The 13199-nt window shown below is 37.1% G+C and overlaps 1 protein-coding gene across 11 annotated transcripts in view; it reads right to left on the bottom strand.

The window, feature by feature from the left end:
* nrxn3a (neurexin 3a) overlaps positions 1-13199 on the bottom strand; it is a 171756-nt gene that overhangs the window by 51994 nt on the left and 106563 nt on the right. For all 11 annotated transcript variants that reach the window (XR_005070258.1, XR_005070260.1, XR_005070259.1 and 8 more), the window contains 6 exons: positions 8850-8969; positions 8444-8564; positions 7794-8054; positions 6775-6965; positions 5721-5894; positions 192-311 (listed from right to left, as the gene is read on the bottom strand). Coding sequence is in view for 7 of the 11 variants with exons in the window: in XM_037071680.1 (XP_036927575.1) it covers positions 192-311; positions 5721-5894; positions 6775-6965; positions 7794-8054; positions 8444-8564; positions 8850-8969 (987 nt within the window). In the remaining 4 variants the exon portion in view is untranslated. The remainder of the gene's footprint in view (positions 1-191; positions 312-5720; positions 5895-6774; positions 6966-7793; positions 8055-8443; positions 8565-8849; positions 8970-13199) is intronic.

The raw sequence follows: 13199 nt of genomic DNA, 5'->3' as shown, positions 1-13199 counted from the left end.
AACTTTTCTTGTGCAAAATGTCTGTAAAGTGTGGTCAGTACAGATGTTTACAATACACATCATCCATGAGTGTTTGTGTATGTGTGACAGTTCAGGAGGTGTTTAGGAATGGTGCTTTACACTGAGATGATTGTGTCCACCCTCTGTGAACCGTGTGACAACAGATATGTATAACTAAGACCATTACTCACGGTCATTGCACTGTGTCCCAGTGTAGGAGGTCATAGAGCAGTCGCAGGTGTAGTTTTCCCACTGCTGAATACAGATGCCCATGTTGGCACAGGAGTCCTCCTGACATGTGGTGCTGGGACCTGTGGAAGTCCATCCATCCCCACAACCACAAGCACACCCAGAAAAACACACATGCACACACACAGATCCGGTTTCAGTGCAATGCAAACTCCCTAGAGGCCTATCTTCAGCATGACATTGCAAAAAATGATGACTATCTTAAATTCTCTGGCTAGGTTGTTCCATCCTCCCCCAAACATTTTTTATTTTTTTTCTCACTCGCTGCTGTTTGTGTTTAACCGTGCAAATAGTTTCATGGAACATCCACCTTTAAAACCACTATGGTGGTTGGGATATCAATATTTTGTTTTACGAGTATGAGTGTCTTTTATCGTGTCCAATGACACACTTTCTTTTCCTCCCAGCATTGTGTTGCCATTTACAGTATGTACAACAATGGGCCTTCTCACAGAAACAAGCAGTAGAGTGAGAGAGCAGGCTTTACCGGTGTATAAATCAAGGGTCGTATCATCATTATGTACAAAAATATGTTGGAATTTTATTACAAATCTCACTATCACATCATATATATTCGTCTAGTTATGAGAATTAGAAAGAATGAAAGTGAAATAATAATACATGCTGTATTCATGCACTGGTTTTGGCATCTCTGACCCCAAAGTCATCCCGTCATTCCCTTTCTGACCTGGATATCCCTGATTCCCCCATGTTTCTAAGCATATGGCCTGCATACTTGAAAAATATATTTCAATGATTATTTTACCGGACCTCAGTCTATAACGATATCTGATTGTGTGCCTGACAATACAGTTATCAAAGTGATGCTTAAGTCACAGTAAACTTGCTTTAAATCTCTACTGCAAAAATCTTGGACTGTTTTTCTCTTGTGAACTTGACAGAGTCATATGAGAGGACTGAGACAGAAGCAGTGTATTTAGCCATATAATTTAAAATATGACAGTGAAGACCTATATCATGCTGCATTATTGAATAATAAGTATGTTGAAATATTAATTTTCCACATTTTGATTCCGTAATTGACACTGCGGTGTTCTGTGATCTACAAAACTATGTCTTTTAACAGCAGCCCTTTAAGCTTTAGGGTATCAAGTCTTTGATACTATCACGATGTACTGGTAAGTCTTCATTTTATAGGTCTGGAAATGTCATGGTAAATTACATGGTAATTTCCAAGCAACATATTTAAATCTCTTTGACCCCCAAATTACCACAATAATTACCTTGTTCTTTTTTAAATGTTCCCAGTATTATTTTAGAAAAATGTCCTGCTATTTTGCGACACACAGTAACAGTAACAAACAGTTAATGAATATGTTAATAATATTAACCATTTACATTCTCATCAAATTAGCATACAACAATCCAACTCTCGTCCCCCTTTTTTAGAAACACACACACACACACACACACACACACACACACACACACACACACACACACACACACACACACACACACACACACTTATTATATGCAGCTACTTGAGTATTTGTAAATATTTACAATTACTTTTGGTATATTCCTGTTTTATTTACTAATGCATTTTTTGTTTCAAAATCTAAAAGGAATGACATCTGATTTGCATTGTGAAGACATTTTTAGTAAGCCCCAATAGACTATTAAGGAATGAAACTTTTAAAATGACTTTTTTGAAATTACTTGATTCTTCATTATGAACTTGTATTTGTCAGTAATCTGCTACTGATTGTGGCTGACTTACACAATTACCTTTGTTCCAAAGTTGGATTGATCTGCTAGAATTCTAGATATTGGTGAAAATGTAAATGGCAAATCGGTTAAGTTAAGCAGAAAGCAGTCTGGAGTTTCCTGGAAATGTATTGAAAAAACTACCACCTATTTATTAACTGCTTATTGGAAAAAAGAAGAATATTGTTATCAAACCACGATAAGATCATTTTAAAAAAAAAATTGAGGCCTATATTGTGGTAACTGAGGAATAATTTAAAAGAAAGTTCAAATATGTTACTTGGTAATTAACACATACTTACGTGTAAAATGAAGCATTATCAATGTGTATTCTTTCCATTCGGTCCACCACTAGTCTAGATTATTGTATTGATACCAGAGCAAGACATTTTGTTTTTTTTCCATTGTTCAGTTGTGGTTATGTGAATTTAGAAAACAAGAATCTTTTTTTTTTTCTTCTTCTTTTTTTTTTTTTCCTCTAACATATAAGCTTACAGATTATGGCACATACATGTTTACAGGAGCACAAGACTGCCAGTCTACATCAAATGATCTTAAATCCGATAAATGTGTTGAGTGGAGACTTACCTGGTAAATAGATGCAAGCTGCTCTGTTAAATGAGCTGTTGATGACCAAGTGAACTTATGAAGAGTTGGAGAAGGGAATGGAGTTTTGGAACTGAAACTGACTTACAATGCAGAAATATCCTGCAGTAGTAACTCCGTCTATTTCTGGTGACTGAGCTGAACAACTGTGAGACGCTTATTCATGTTTGTCCTGTTGTGGTTAAAATTTGCCAGCAGTGCAGTGTCACCATCTAGTGGTGGTACAATGTATTTCCGCTCCTAATAATTAACAGGCTCTGATAAGGAAGAAACAAAAAAACAGTTTTATGTGATGAAAGCTTATAATGAAATGTAGACAGCACATGGTCATCCAGTTTAAATGACTAACTTATTATGATACATCGGCAAAAGAAAGAAGGAAAATAAACCATAAAAGCACACATAAAAATGAGACATTAGAATGCCATGGACAAGACCAACAAACTTGATGAGATTTTATTTGAAAAATAAATTAATAAACCATTCCTTTCTTGCAATACATTCAGTACAGTGAATCACATTGTTATCAACCCCATTCAGATTGTCACAGCAAGGAGGACATACAGTACACATAATGTTATGTTCTGTTTGATTTCAATGAAACATTGACTAGCACATTTATTTGTCTAACATGGGACTCTGTAAGTAAATGTAAAAAAAACAACATACAGTACACTCAATGTTCAACTGAATGATATGGCAAGCATAAGAAAACAACAGCTGTACAGAAAATGATTTCCATGCAAACAATAACAGGTTGTGGAAGCTGGCCCAGAACCTTAAGGGATGACAAAAAACAACCACAAAAGAATGCGCGACTTGCACAAGAAGATGGAAACATTTTGTCCACAGTGACATTTGCTTGCTCATGCAAAATGTTTCAACAGCCCATTCTGATGTAGCTATGTGCATGAATGATTGGAAACCAACTATAAACAAATTAAAACCTGAAGCAGGTTGGAGTCTAAAGTGTGGGTATTGCCTGAAACAGATTTACACTGCTGCTATTATGTCATGGCCAGGTGTAAAACATCTCAATTCATAGACATAGGTTTTCTTTGTATTCCCCCTGCAACAGACCGTTTGCTAAACCCTTAACCCAAAAAGTGATTTTCTAATCATTGCTTAACAATCATTACTATGCTGGGCTTTTGACCTAGAGCAGTAACCTAGCATCACTTCCTGGGCTAAAGGTTAACATTTTTAATTAAGGCTAGAGACTGCATTACATGCTAAACTTTGTAAACGTGATCCAAAGTATATTTAACACAGACTAACGTGCACACCTGTCAGCTTTTATTTTCCTCGTAGATTTTGTGCCTGCTATCGGACAAAATTGCAATAAAAGTGAGGTTTATGGGTTACTGATTTGGTTGCTGACATGTTTATTCCTTCAAGTTTATATAAAATTAATGAATTATAATTCTAGCAACTTCCGATCAACCAGATTAATTTCACACTGTTGTTGTCGCTCAAAGACTACTGAAAACTACTGAAAACTACTAAAAAATATGCTACTGGAGCATCTGTTTGACAGTTACACAGTCAAGCATTGAGAACAAAAACAAACTAAGTCAAACAATCAAGTGGAGTAGCAGATTTTACGAGAACGAGTCTGTCTGCAGTATGACTGCACAATGACAAGGAGACACCGGAGAATGCATTCATATTGATTTCCCTTGTTAGCACCATGACGTTTACGAGTGATAGGTTTGATGATATCGTCACAGTCCCACGATGGTATTGTGGCATTTTTGTGTGAAATTTGATTTATCGTTGGCTCCCTAATCAATATGACTGCATCCTGACACTGAAGCTGCTTCATGCCATGTAGACACTGTGTTATCATATTGTTGTCAAACTACTTGTTTGTGAGTTTAAAAGGTTATGTGAGGGAGAAAAAAAGTGCCATTCAGGATTCATACATCCACTGAATGGCTAGTTAGCAGCTCTGTTCTGCTTTGTCATGGAATTGGTGAAGTTTACCTGAGACGACTTAGCCATACTTACATGTTAGTCCTCAAAGCATTTTATCATTGTAAAAGTGAATTGTTTTGCCTGTAAAAACTTAAATATTTTTACAATAAAAATCGAATATTCAAAGGTGTCCTTTTTCACAAGTTCATAAATAGTGTTAAGTTACAAAGACGTGCGCCTTTTTATACCATATAATACTGATTTTCAATACAGGACTAACAAGCTAACCAGTAATACATGAACAATCCTATATTTCAAATGCATCATCAATCACAAACTGGTCATGAGGCAGATTTAATCATCCAGTGATTGGATACCATCATTGCATTGCAACACATATTAAACATGATGCAATGTATTCTGCCATCAAATCAAATTCTAAGACTGAGTTTTAAAGAAATCACAGAGTTGATGTTAGTTAGCTAGCTGAAGCTAATAAAATCATTGCATTAAAATCAACAGTTGACATGTGAAAGTGAGAAGCTGCTTTTGTTAACTTTCACAAATCAAGGATCCTTCCTTTCAAAAATTACTTTAAAATGTGTGCAGCGCTACAATGGGAAGCTTGACAGGCGTAGTAACATAACTTCTGTAAAGGGACGGGGCTTAGTAAACGGTCATATGTTATACATTTCAAAATTCACCCTTGGGGAAAAACTTTGACCCGAAAATGAATCTCTGTACAATCAAATGAATACAAATATCTTCGTATCAACACACCTGAACCAGACACTCAGCAGGAGCTGTTTAGTACCTCCTTATATGATTATTATGTTTAAGGCGTTCATGAAAATTCTGAAAAAAAAAAAAAAAAGTAACAATAGTATAAGAGATCAAAAATAGAGCACCTAGCTGTATTTTATGTCACTGCACTGGCATAAATTGCTCTGAAGGTGATTGTCACGGCACTGTCAGTCGACCAATGTGGCCGATAACATATAGTGGTGTAGGTGAGGAGGTGTGGGATGTTTGGCCTGACTCTTAGCAGTGGGTAAGTGATGCAACAAGTACAGTTAATAGGGTAAAGGGGCTTCTGTATGAATGCAGGGCTGTAGAGCTACTGTTTGCATTGAGCAGGTAAAAAGGGCTGCTGGAGCTGGAGTTGGAGTTGAAGTTTGTGTTGTAGTAGTCAGGCTCGGATTTGAGGGACGGTGTACCTTCGCATCCACGCTCAATCTGCCCGCTGCGAAACAAGGCGTCATTGAGGAGATCTGGTAGACGACCATTGAGGTCCACCGACGCCAGACAGCCCTGGAAGCCTTCTCTTGAAGCCACCAGTTTAGGCAGATTGCCATACATGCCTGGACCCAGTCCCGCGATGAACAGATCGCCTGGGGTGAGAGAACAGAGAAACTGTAGGATGAGGAGTACAGGAGAAACAAATCTTAGTAAGCTGTTATAAATACTTTATATGCACAGTCTTACAGATCTGTGCCAGCTTCAATATTGTAGGTCAAGTAAAATATTTTGTGTTTAATCAGTGCACAACAGAAACACCACACCCTTTAATCATGTTTGTGATATGTGGTGGCATGGTAACATGCCACTACGTGGTGACTCTTTCACCATTGCCAACCCTTAAGTGCTGCAAGAAATGCAGAGCAAATTGGTTTGGCATTCCAACACAGTGCACACCAGTGTTAGATTGGTACCAGTTTGAATTCATCAGAAGCAGAGCAGGAATTTCGCCGGTGGCATCTGTCTGGCCTTGATGCCCTTTTGAAAATTTGCCACTTTGGCTGTGGGGCTTTCTTTCTCTATGCTGCATCTTTGCCATGTTCTGTCAAGTCCACCCAACAACAACAACAACTGGTCAACAGCAACAGAATCAACAGTGCAGCGTGAAAAATAGAAATGCAATCACTAAAGGGCTCTCGTTTAGAAGTTATGATCATGTACAACTCCCAACCAAGATGAGAAGGAGGCAAGAGGGGAGTTTGATTCAGAATGGTTTTGACAGTGTTGTGCATGAGTGAAAGAAAACAATATGTTTGTTTTATGCGCTTGTGGTTTTGTTGAATGGTGAAGTGAAAATATGTCTTTGCATTTTATGAACATGAACGTGAGCATAATGCACTGTAATGTAATGGAAATGGAACAGCGGATAATTAAAGCAAAATTTAATGCAAAACAAGTTGCTGAAAGTTTTGTAAGTACAACCTACACACAAGGAGATGTAAGCGCATGATAGCTATCATGTCCTCTGCATACCTTTCAGGTCCAGGTTCTTTGCCCCATTGATACTCTGACTAGTAGCTGTAGCATCTACTTTCAGTGTGTGGGTGTTGCTGTTGTCTCTGGTGATGGCCACATTATGCCACTGGTTGTCATTCAGTGCCCTTTCACTTTTGCCTTTGATGAGGTTGGGCCCATTTCCAAGGTCAAAAACATAGTGGATGTATCTGCAAGAGACAAAATCTTTTAAGAAAGCTTTTCTCTGAAATGTTCTCAAACAGCCAGCCTAAACCTAAAGGTGAGTGATTTTGGAAATTGTGGGTAAAATCCTCTGAAATGATTTGTCATTATAGATCTTGCAAAACTCTGTTATTTTTTTATTCATTTTTTTTTTTTTTTTTAAACACAGCTCAAATGTGTAAAAAAAGGGCTCTATTGTCATGGCAACACTGCAAAGACTAGCATAAGCAGCCATCGTCTTTACCAGTGTGTAGTCCAAAATGAATGCAGACTGTTTAGATGGGTGTGGTTTGACCCATGGGTACTGAGCACTCAGATATTAATGTAGGAATGACTACTGTGTACCTGAACGTCAACATGTCAACAGGTGTCACAGCTGGTGTGATCCCGCAGCAAGATGGTCTTAAGTATAAGCTGTTTTTGGTATTATCTGTGTCTGTTTGCCATTGTATTCCAAGCAGTTAGTGCACAGTGGAGCTTTATAGCTTTTTCACTCACTGCAGCTGACTGTTATGGCATGCACAATGTTACGAAAGCAGTGTTAGTGAACCAAATCACTACAGTTGAGCTAAACAAGAACTGAAACTTCCCAACAAGCTCTGCAAAGCTGCAGATTCTGGGATCATTCATCCCTATTTTTTACATTGTCACATTGGTTTGACATTGTAATTTGATATTTTGTTATTACGAAAATATTCATTGTTACTGTTTTAAGTTGGTAAACAAATTTAAAAAAAAGTGATCAAGTTACTACCAAACCTCCAAAGTTCCAATGTGCAAAGAGTTACCAAACATCAATTCAAAATCAAACTTACCCTTTAACCAGTTCAACAGCGATAAAATCATTGCCATCTCCAGAGTTGAAGAGTATAAAGCCATCTGGGGAGGTTGTCTTGAACTGGAAGAAGAGGTGCATGGATGTGTAGGCCTGCAGAGTGGCCAGGCTCAGATAGCTGCTCTTGGATTTGAAGGTGACGGGGTCGGCGATAATGGAACGAACCCCAAAGCGGGCATTGAGCTCGCAATAATCAATGTCACCATTCTTGCACAGGTCGATGTAGAGCATACCGTTAAATCTGAGGAGAGGAAGGAACAGGCATTTGAAACGACTGTTGTAAAAATCGTACTTGTTCTCCAAAGTCTTGAAAAAAGAGATGTCAGCCAAGGATAATTGAAAGGAAAGACTGGATAAAGGAGACCTTTAGTTAAATAAATCTCTACTTAACACATTGTTTTCTTTGTGACAAAATAAAGCAGGAGTAAAAGTTTTTTTTTTTCTTTCTTTTTTTTTTTTATTTGAGGCAGACAGTTTTATCAGAATTTATCCCCTGTAGGCAGACAGAGCACTGAGACTGAACCAAATAGTAAATGTGTTGTTAAACCAAAAATGTTTGTGTGCTAAGTCTCTGTGGACTGGTTGCCTCATCACATGTAAAAGTGAAGTAGAGATAAGTGTTCTGAGTACCTGAGGCTCTGCAGATGACCGATGAAGCTGGACGGGATGCTGGAAACAAATCGACGCTCTGTCATGATGCCCGTTTCAATGTTGTGGAACTCCAGACGCGTGTGGTCACCCACCATTTGGCCTGAAGATGGGGAGGGTGGAGGGGATGGGTTGAAAAGAAAGACAAAAAACGAAAAGAAAAGAGAACACTGTCTGACACTAACACAAAAGGGCTGATTTAAGGAGAAAATTACATTAACAATATTAGATGGATGCAGACTGTCGCTACATATCTACATGCTTTCTTTGTAGCAGAATAAAACTGTCAATCTCTATGGCAACACACCACAGCATGGTGTAAAACCACTGACATGGCAACACTAATGACATTTCTTCAAGCATGAGCTGAGTTGATGCAGGTAAGTACCTTCAGCTACATCATCGTCAACCATTAGCTTGTAGGTTTTGCCGCGACGCACCACACGCACAGTATGCCATTCATTATCATTGAGCTTTTGCCCGGCATACAGGGTCTCTGGTCCCTTGCCTGAGAACAATGGTCAATCACAAAGTTAAAGACATCCTGAACCTTAAACCAAACCTTTGTTTTCCCACCAGTCAGCCTGGTATCATTGGCAAAAAATCTACAAGCAGCTTAGAAGCTTAAAAAATTGGCTTTAGTTTTCAAACTTATACCTTTGGGAAACAAAGGTTTGGTTTAGTCAGTAATATACACAGAGAAAAAAAATACAAAATACTTTTGACATCTGTAATTCTCATAGAATACACCTTATCTGCAGTATATGCTGCAGAACTGCAGACTATTAAATAGTTTGAACAGAGAAAGTGCAACTACAGTTGGGATAATTTGCTTTTACTCATCACAGGCTTATAGAAATAATTTCCTTTCACTTCATCCTTTCCATTTCTCCTTTTGGATATAATATACAATGTAATTTACAATAAACAATGGCATTAGCCTGTTTTTAACCTATCCCTAATCTTTTTTTAATCAGTCACATAATCAAACACATTATCTATGAATTCTCATATGATGTTAGATTAGGTTGGGTTACTAGCTGACTGGAGCCTGCTGGACCATAACCTTGGGTAGTAGAGGGAGTCACTGTGGGCAGTGGGCCCCTGCTCAGCCAAGCTCAGCAGCCTCCCTAAAATATTTTTAGAGCTCTTACAAAAAACACATTGATTACAAAAAATTACTTGAGGTCCACCTATTATATTCTTCAACTGCAGCTGCATGCAAGAAATTAAATAATGAAGGAGGTTCAAGGTCACTGTTTTTCAGCCACTTGAAAATATGTCGTCTTATCTGACAAGGCTGGTAGGTTTTAGGAACAAAATCTACTTTATTTTTTTTTTTTTTTTATCATAGGACACATTAACAGTCATGTCAAATGAAAACAAAGTTGACTTCTGGTATGAGACCAGAAGCATCAAGGCTCTAGTGTAGAAGTCTCACAATCAGTTGGGTCAAATTCTGACAGATTCTGCTACCTCTGGCACTTTTGTAGTCCTTGAGTATGAACAGTGTGTCACATCTATTAGACACGCTATTGCAGTTTCCCTCAAATTCTTTCCTTTTGTGCTGTACACATTTACGCAAGGATGGCAAAGGAGCGTTAATTATGACACTTGATCCCAAAATCATAACATAAATATTTTTTTTTGTTTGTTTGTTTTTTCAGTATCTATGTTTTTCGTCTTCTGTAATTATTACAGCTGCAAGGAAGTAACTGAAGTATGATACGGACAGTTGTACATGGTACAATGCAGTGGTTAAACAAGTAAAATCGCTACTATTGAAATAATACTTAAGTAAAAGAACAAAGCATTATTCACTAAACTACTCAAACACTACTAGAGTATTAGTTAGTTTTCAAATGTTTTTTCAGTGTCATTATCTCTCAGAGGGGGCCCATTTGGGATCGGATAGATTAGATCAGATTATTGGCTTCAACAATGAAGATGAACGGTTTAAATATTAATTTAATTTCTACTCTATTATTTATTATTCATTTAATAAATTCAAGTAATTAAATAACATGTAATGTACTTATTATTTTTAAAGCACATAAGTAGATAACATGGTGTAATGCATACTTAAGAACAAGTAAAAGTAATTACAGCTTGAAAAATGCTCATGAAAGTACAAGTACACCAACAAATTACTTATTGTCATTTTAGTGTTTGTAATTAGCTACTTCCACCACTGATCATATCTTACAAAAGATTTCATCACTGCACTGAGGGTTGAAGGAGCGCACCAGGCTGACTGTTTCTCAGCACTCTGTATACCTTTTGTTCCCCCTGATGTCTGAGAGCATATTACAAAATTAACTGTCCTACCAACTCGTGATTCATGAGGCTGCATCATCTGTCACTGGGAGTTTCAACCTCTCGATCTGTAATTATTTATTATATATTAATTTATAAGCAAATGATAGATGAAAAGATAAAGATCTCCATAGCCTCAATATGAGTAAAAGCAATTCATTTTTTTTGGAGAAATCCTAAACAAATGCTTTGCAACTTAGACACTAAACACTATGTAAATTATACATATGGGATATCAGATTCTTACAGTTTAAAGCTGTCTTTCATATTTTTTGATTCTCAGTCTCCTATGATGGTATATGATGGTAAACATTTTCATTAGGGTCTATTTTGTGATTTTTACTTTACTAAGGGATCATTTCCAATGCTGATCAAAAAAATAAATAAAAATAGTGTGAAACATTCCTTAATTCAATGCAGATCTGTGTCGCCATACCTTTAGAGTGATTATGTTGCATCTGTTTTATGTACTGGTGAATTTCATCAATTTTGGTAAGGTTATGAGAGCTTTCCATAAAAAAAAAATATCTTATTACTTACATACTCACAAACTTAAATGCTCATATGCTGTACTACTAGTTAGTACTAGTAGAGGATTCTATTCTATATACTCTTTTCTACTAAAAGTTTAAAAAAAATACTGTCTCATACTCTTACATTGCGGTCAATGTTTTGATCTGTGATCAAATGTGAATGTGAGTTGTTTAAAGCAGCAGTATTGTTTCATGTACTACTCACCTTTTTTGACAATTATTTGTCTATATAATTAACATGAATGGAGAGAATTAGGTTATACGTTTGTCTAAAAAAGGGTAGGGGGGCTCTGCAGTTAGCCTAAAAATGGGGTCAGGTTTCCCAGTGGAGGAAAGGGTCAAACATGTACAGTACCATCCAGTTAAAGTGTCTTAGTTACAGGGACTAAAGGTGTTACAGTGATATATTTTTTTAAATCCCTCTCTTGTTGAGCCTGTTTATACCTGGTATTAGGATGGGTAGGTGACCTAAACACAAGTGGAAAGCCCTTAAGTTTTAACAGTCACCAGCACGCATTGTGATCACTCAATCCTCTTGTTGAGGTGGTCTGGGATGCTTGTGATCCCATGTATTTTGTAGTGTAATTGCTAATCAACCCTGATGCATCCCCAAAAAAGTCACCATCAGTGCAGGACATGATGGTTGATGGTGACAGGACACCAATGTTGAGTCCTGGGCCACAGTGAAGGAAAGCCTGCTAAACCAACGCTGTCTATGGAACAAGAAGCCTCGACTAAAAACAGAATGGATTACATGCTGTTTGATTTCCATGTGGTTCCCTGTAATGCAAATTACATGTTTGGGCTGTCTTACCTGCCAGTGTTCTCAGCATATCTTTCTGTGTTCTCTCTACAATCTTTGTTGCAACTCATTTTTAAAATTACGGTAAACTAGGAGGTGCAATAACCCCAGACTCCTGTAAAAAAAACTGCACAATTTCAAGAGTTGCAACAAAGCTACAACAATTTTTAAATCATTTGTGCCATCTTGTTAATTTGGCATTTAATGAAATACATGAAGTTGTCTATTTCCAGGTAAAAAGTGTCAGTTTGTTATGACTCAGCTACGCTGTGTCTAAAATGCATCTTACATGCCAACATTTAGTAAGTATTTGAATACTGTTCAAATGGATTACAACATTTGCACCAAATTCATGAAAAGTGTTGATTTATTGACTGTAAACATGTTGAATTTTAAAAATAAAGTACACAGTAACCAATATAGATTTCTTATTTGTCACCTATGAACAAAGTCCCCGGTCTCCCTTAAACAGTCTTGTCATTTTTTGAAAGTTGTTCTGTCTTTGTGAAATGCTGTTTTTCATTTATTTTTAATTAGATAATTTCTGTGGGCCTCCATTAAAACCTGCACGGTTATACATTAAGTTCTGTCCTTCTTTCCTGTGAAGACAAAAATTGTGTCCGTTTGTCCCGGTCATGTATGTTTATCTCCATATAAAGCAGTGAAGTGAAAGCCAATCACCAGTGGTCACTCGTGATGCGTGTCTAGACCTATTTCAATGTCAGGTGTAAACTGACATACTTAGAGCTGTCCACCTGTGTTCACATCATCCAATAGGCACAAAATACAAGTTATATTCCTTTTTCACTTGTTGTAGCCTATTGATAATAAATAAAATAAAGTAGCACTCTGCGACACCTAAACTTTCTTAAAACCATTGTGTGAAGTGAAATGTGTACTGTTAGAATGATTTCATTTCTTACTTCTACTATATACAGTGCATTATGGTATACATAACATACCCATCAGTGCATAATACAGTAAAGTAGTTGATTTAAAAAAAGAGGTTAAGATATGTCTAATAATTAAAACAAATCACCACTAATTCCAACTGCCTGAGGCTATTTCTGTTGGTTCCCAACCAACT

The sequence above is a fragment of the Acanthopagrus latus genome, chromosome 16, assembly GCF_904848185.1.
Source record: "Acanthopagrus latus isolate v.2019 chromosome 16, fAcaLat1.1, whole genome shotgun sequence".
Classification (NCBI taxonomy): Eukaryota; Metazoa; Chordata; class Actinopteri; order Spariformes; family Sparidae; genus Acanthopagrus; species Acanthopagrus latus.
Note: the sequence above shows the minus strand (reverse complement) of the source record. Positions and strands in the feature narration are given on the sequence as shown.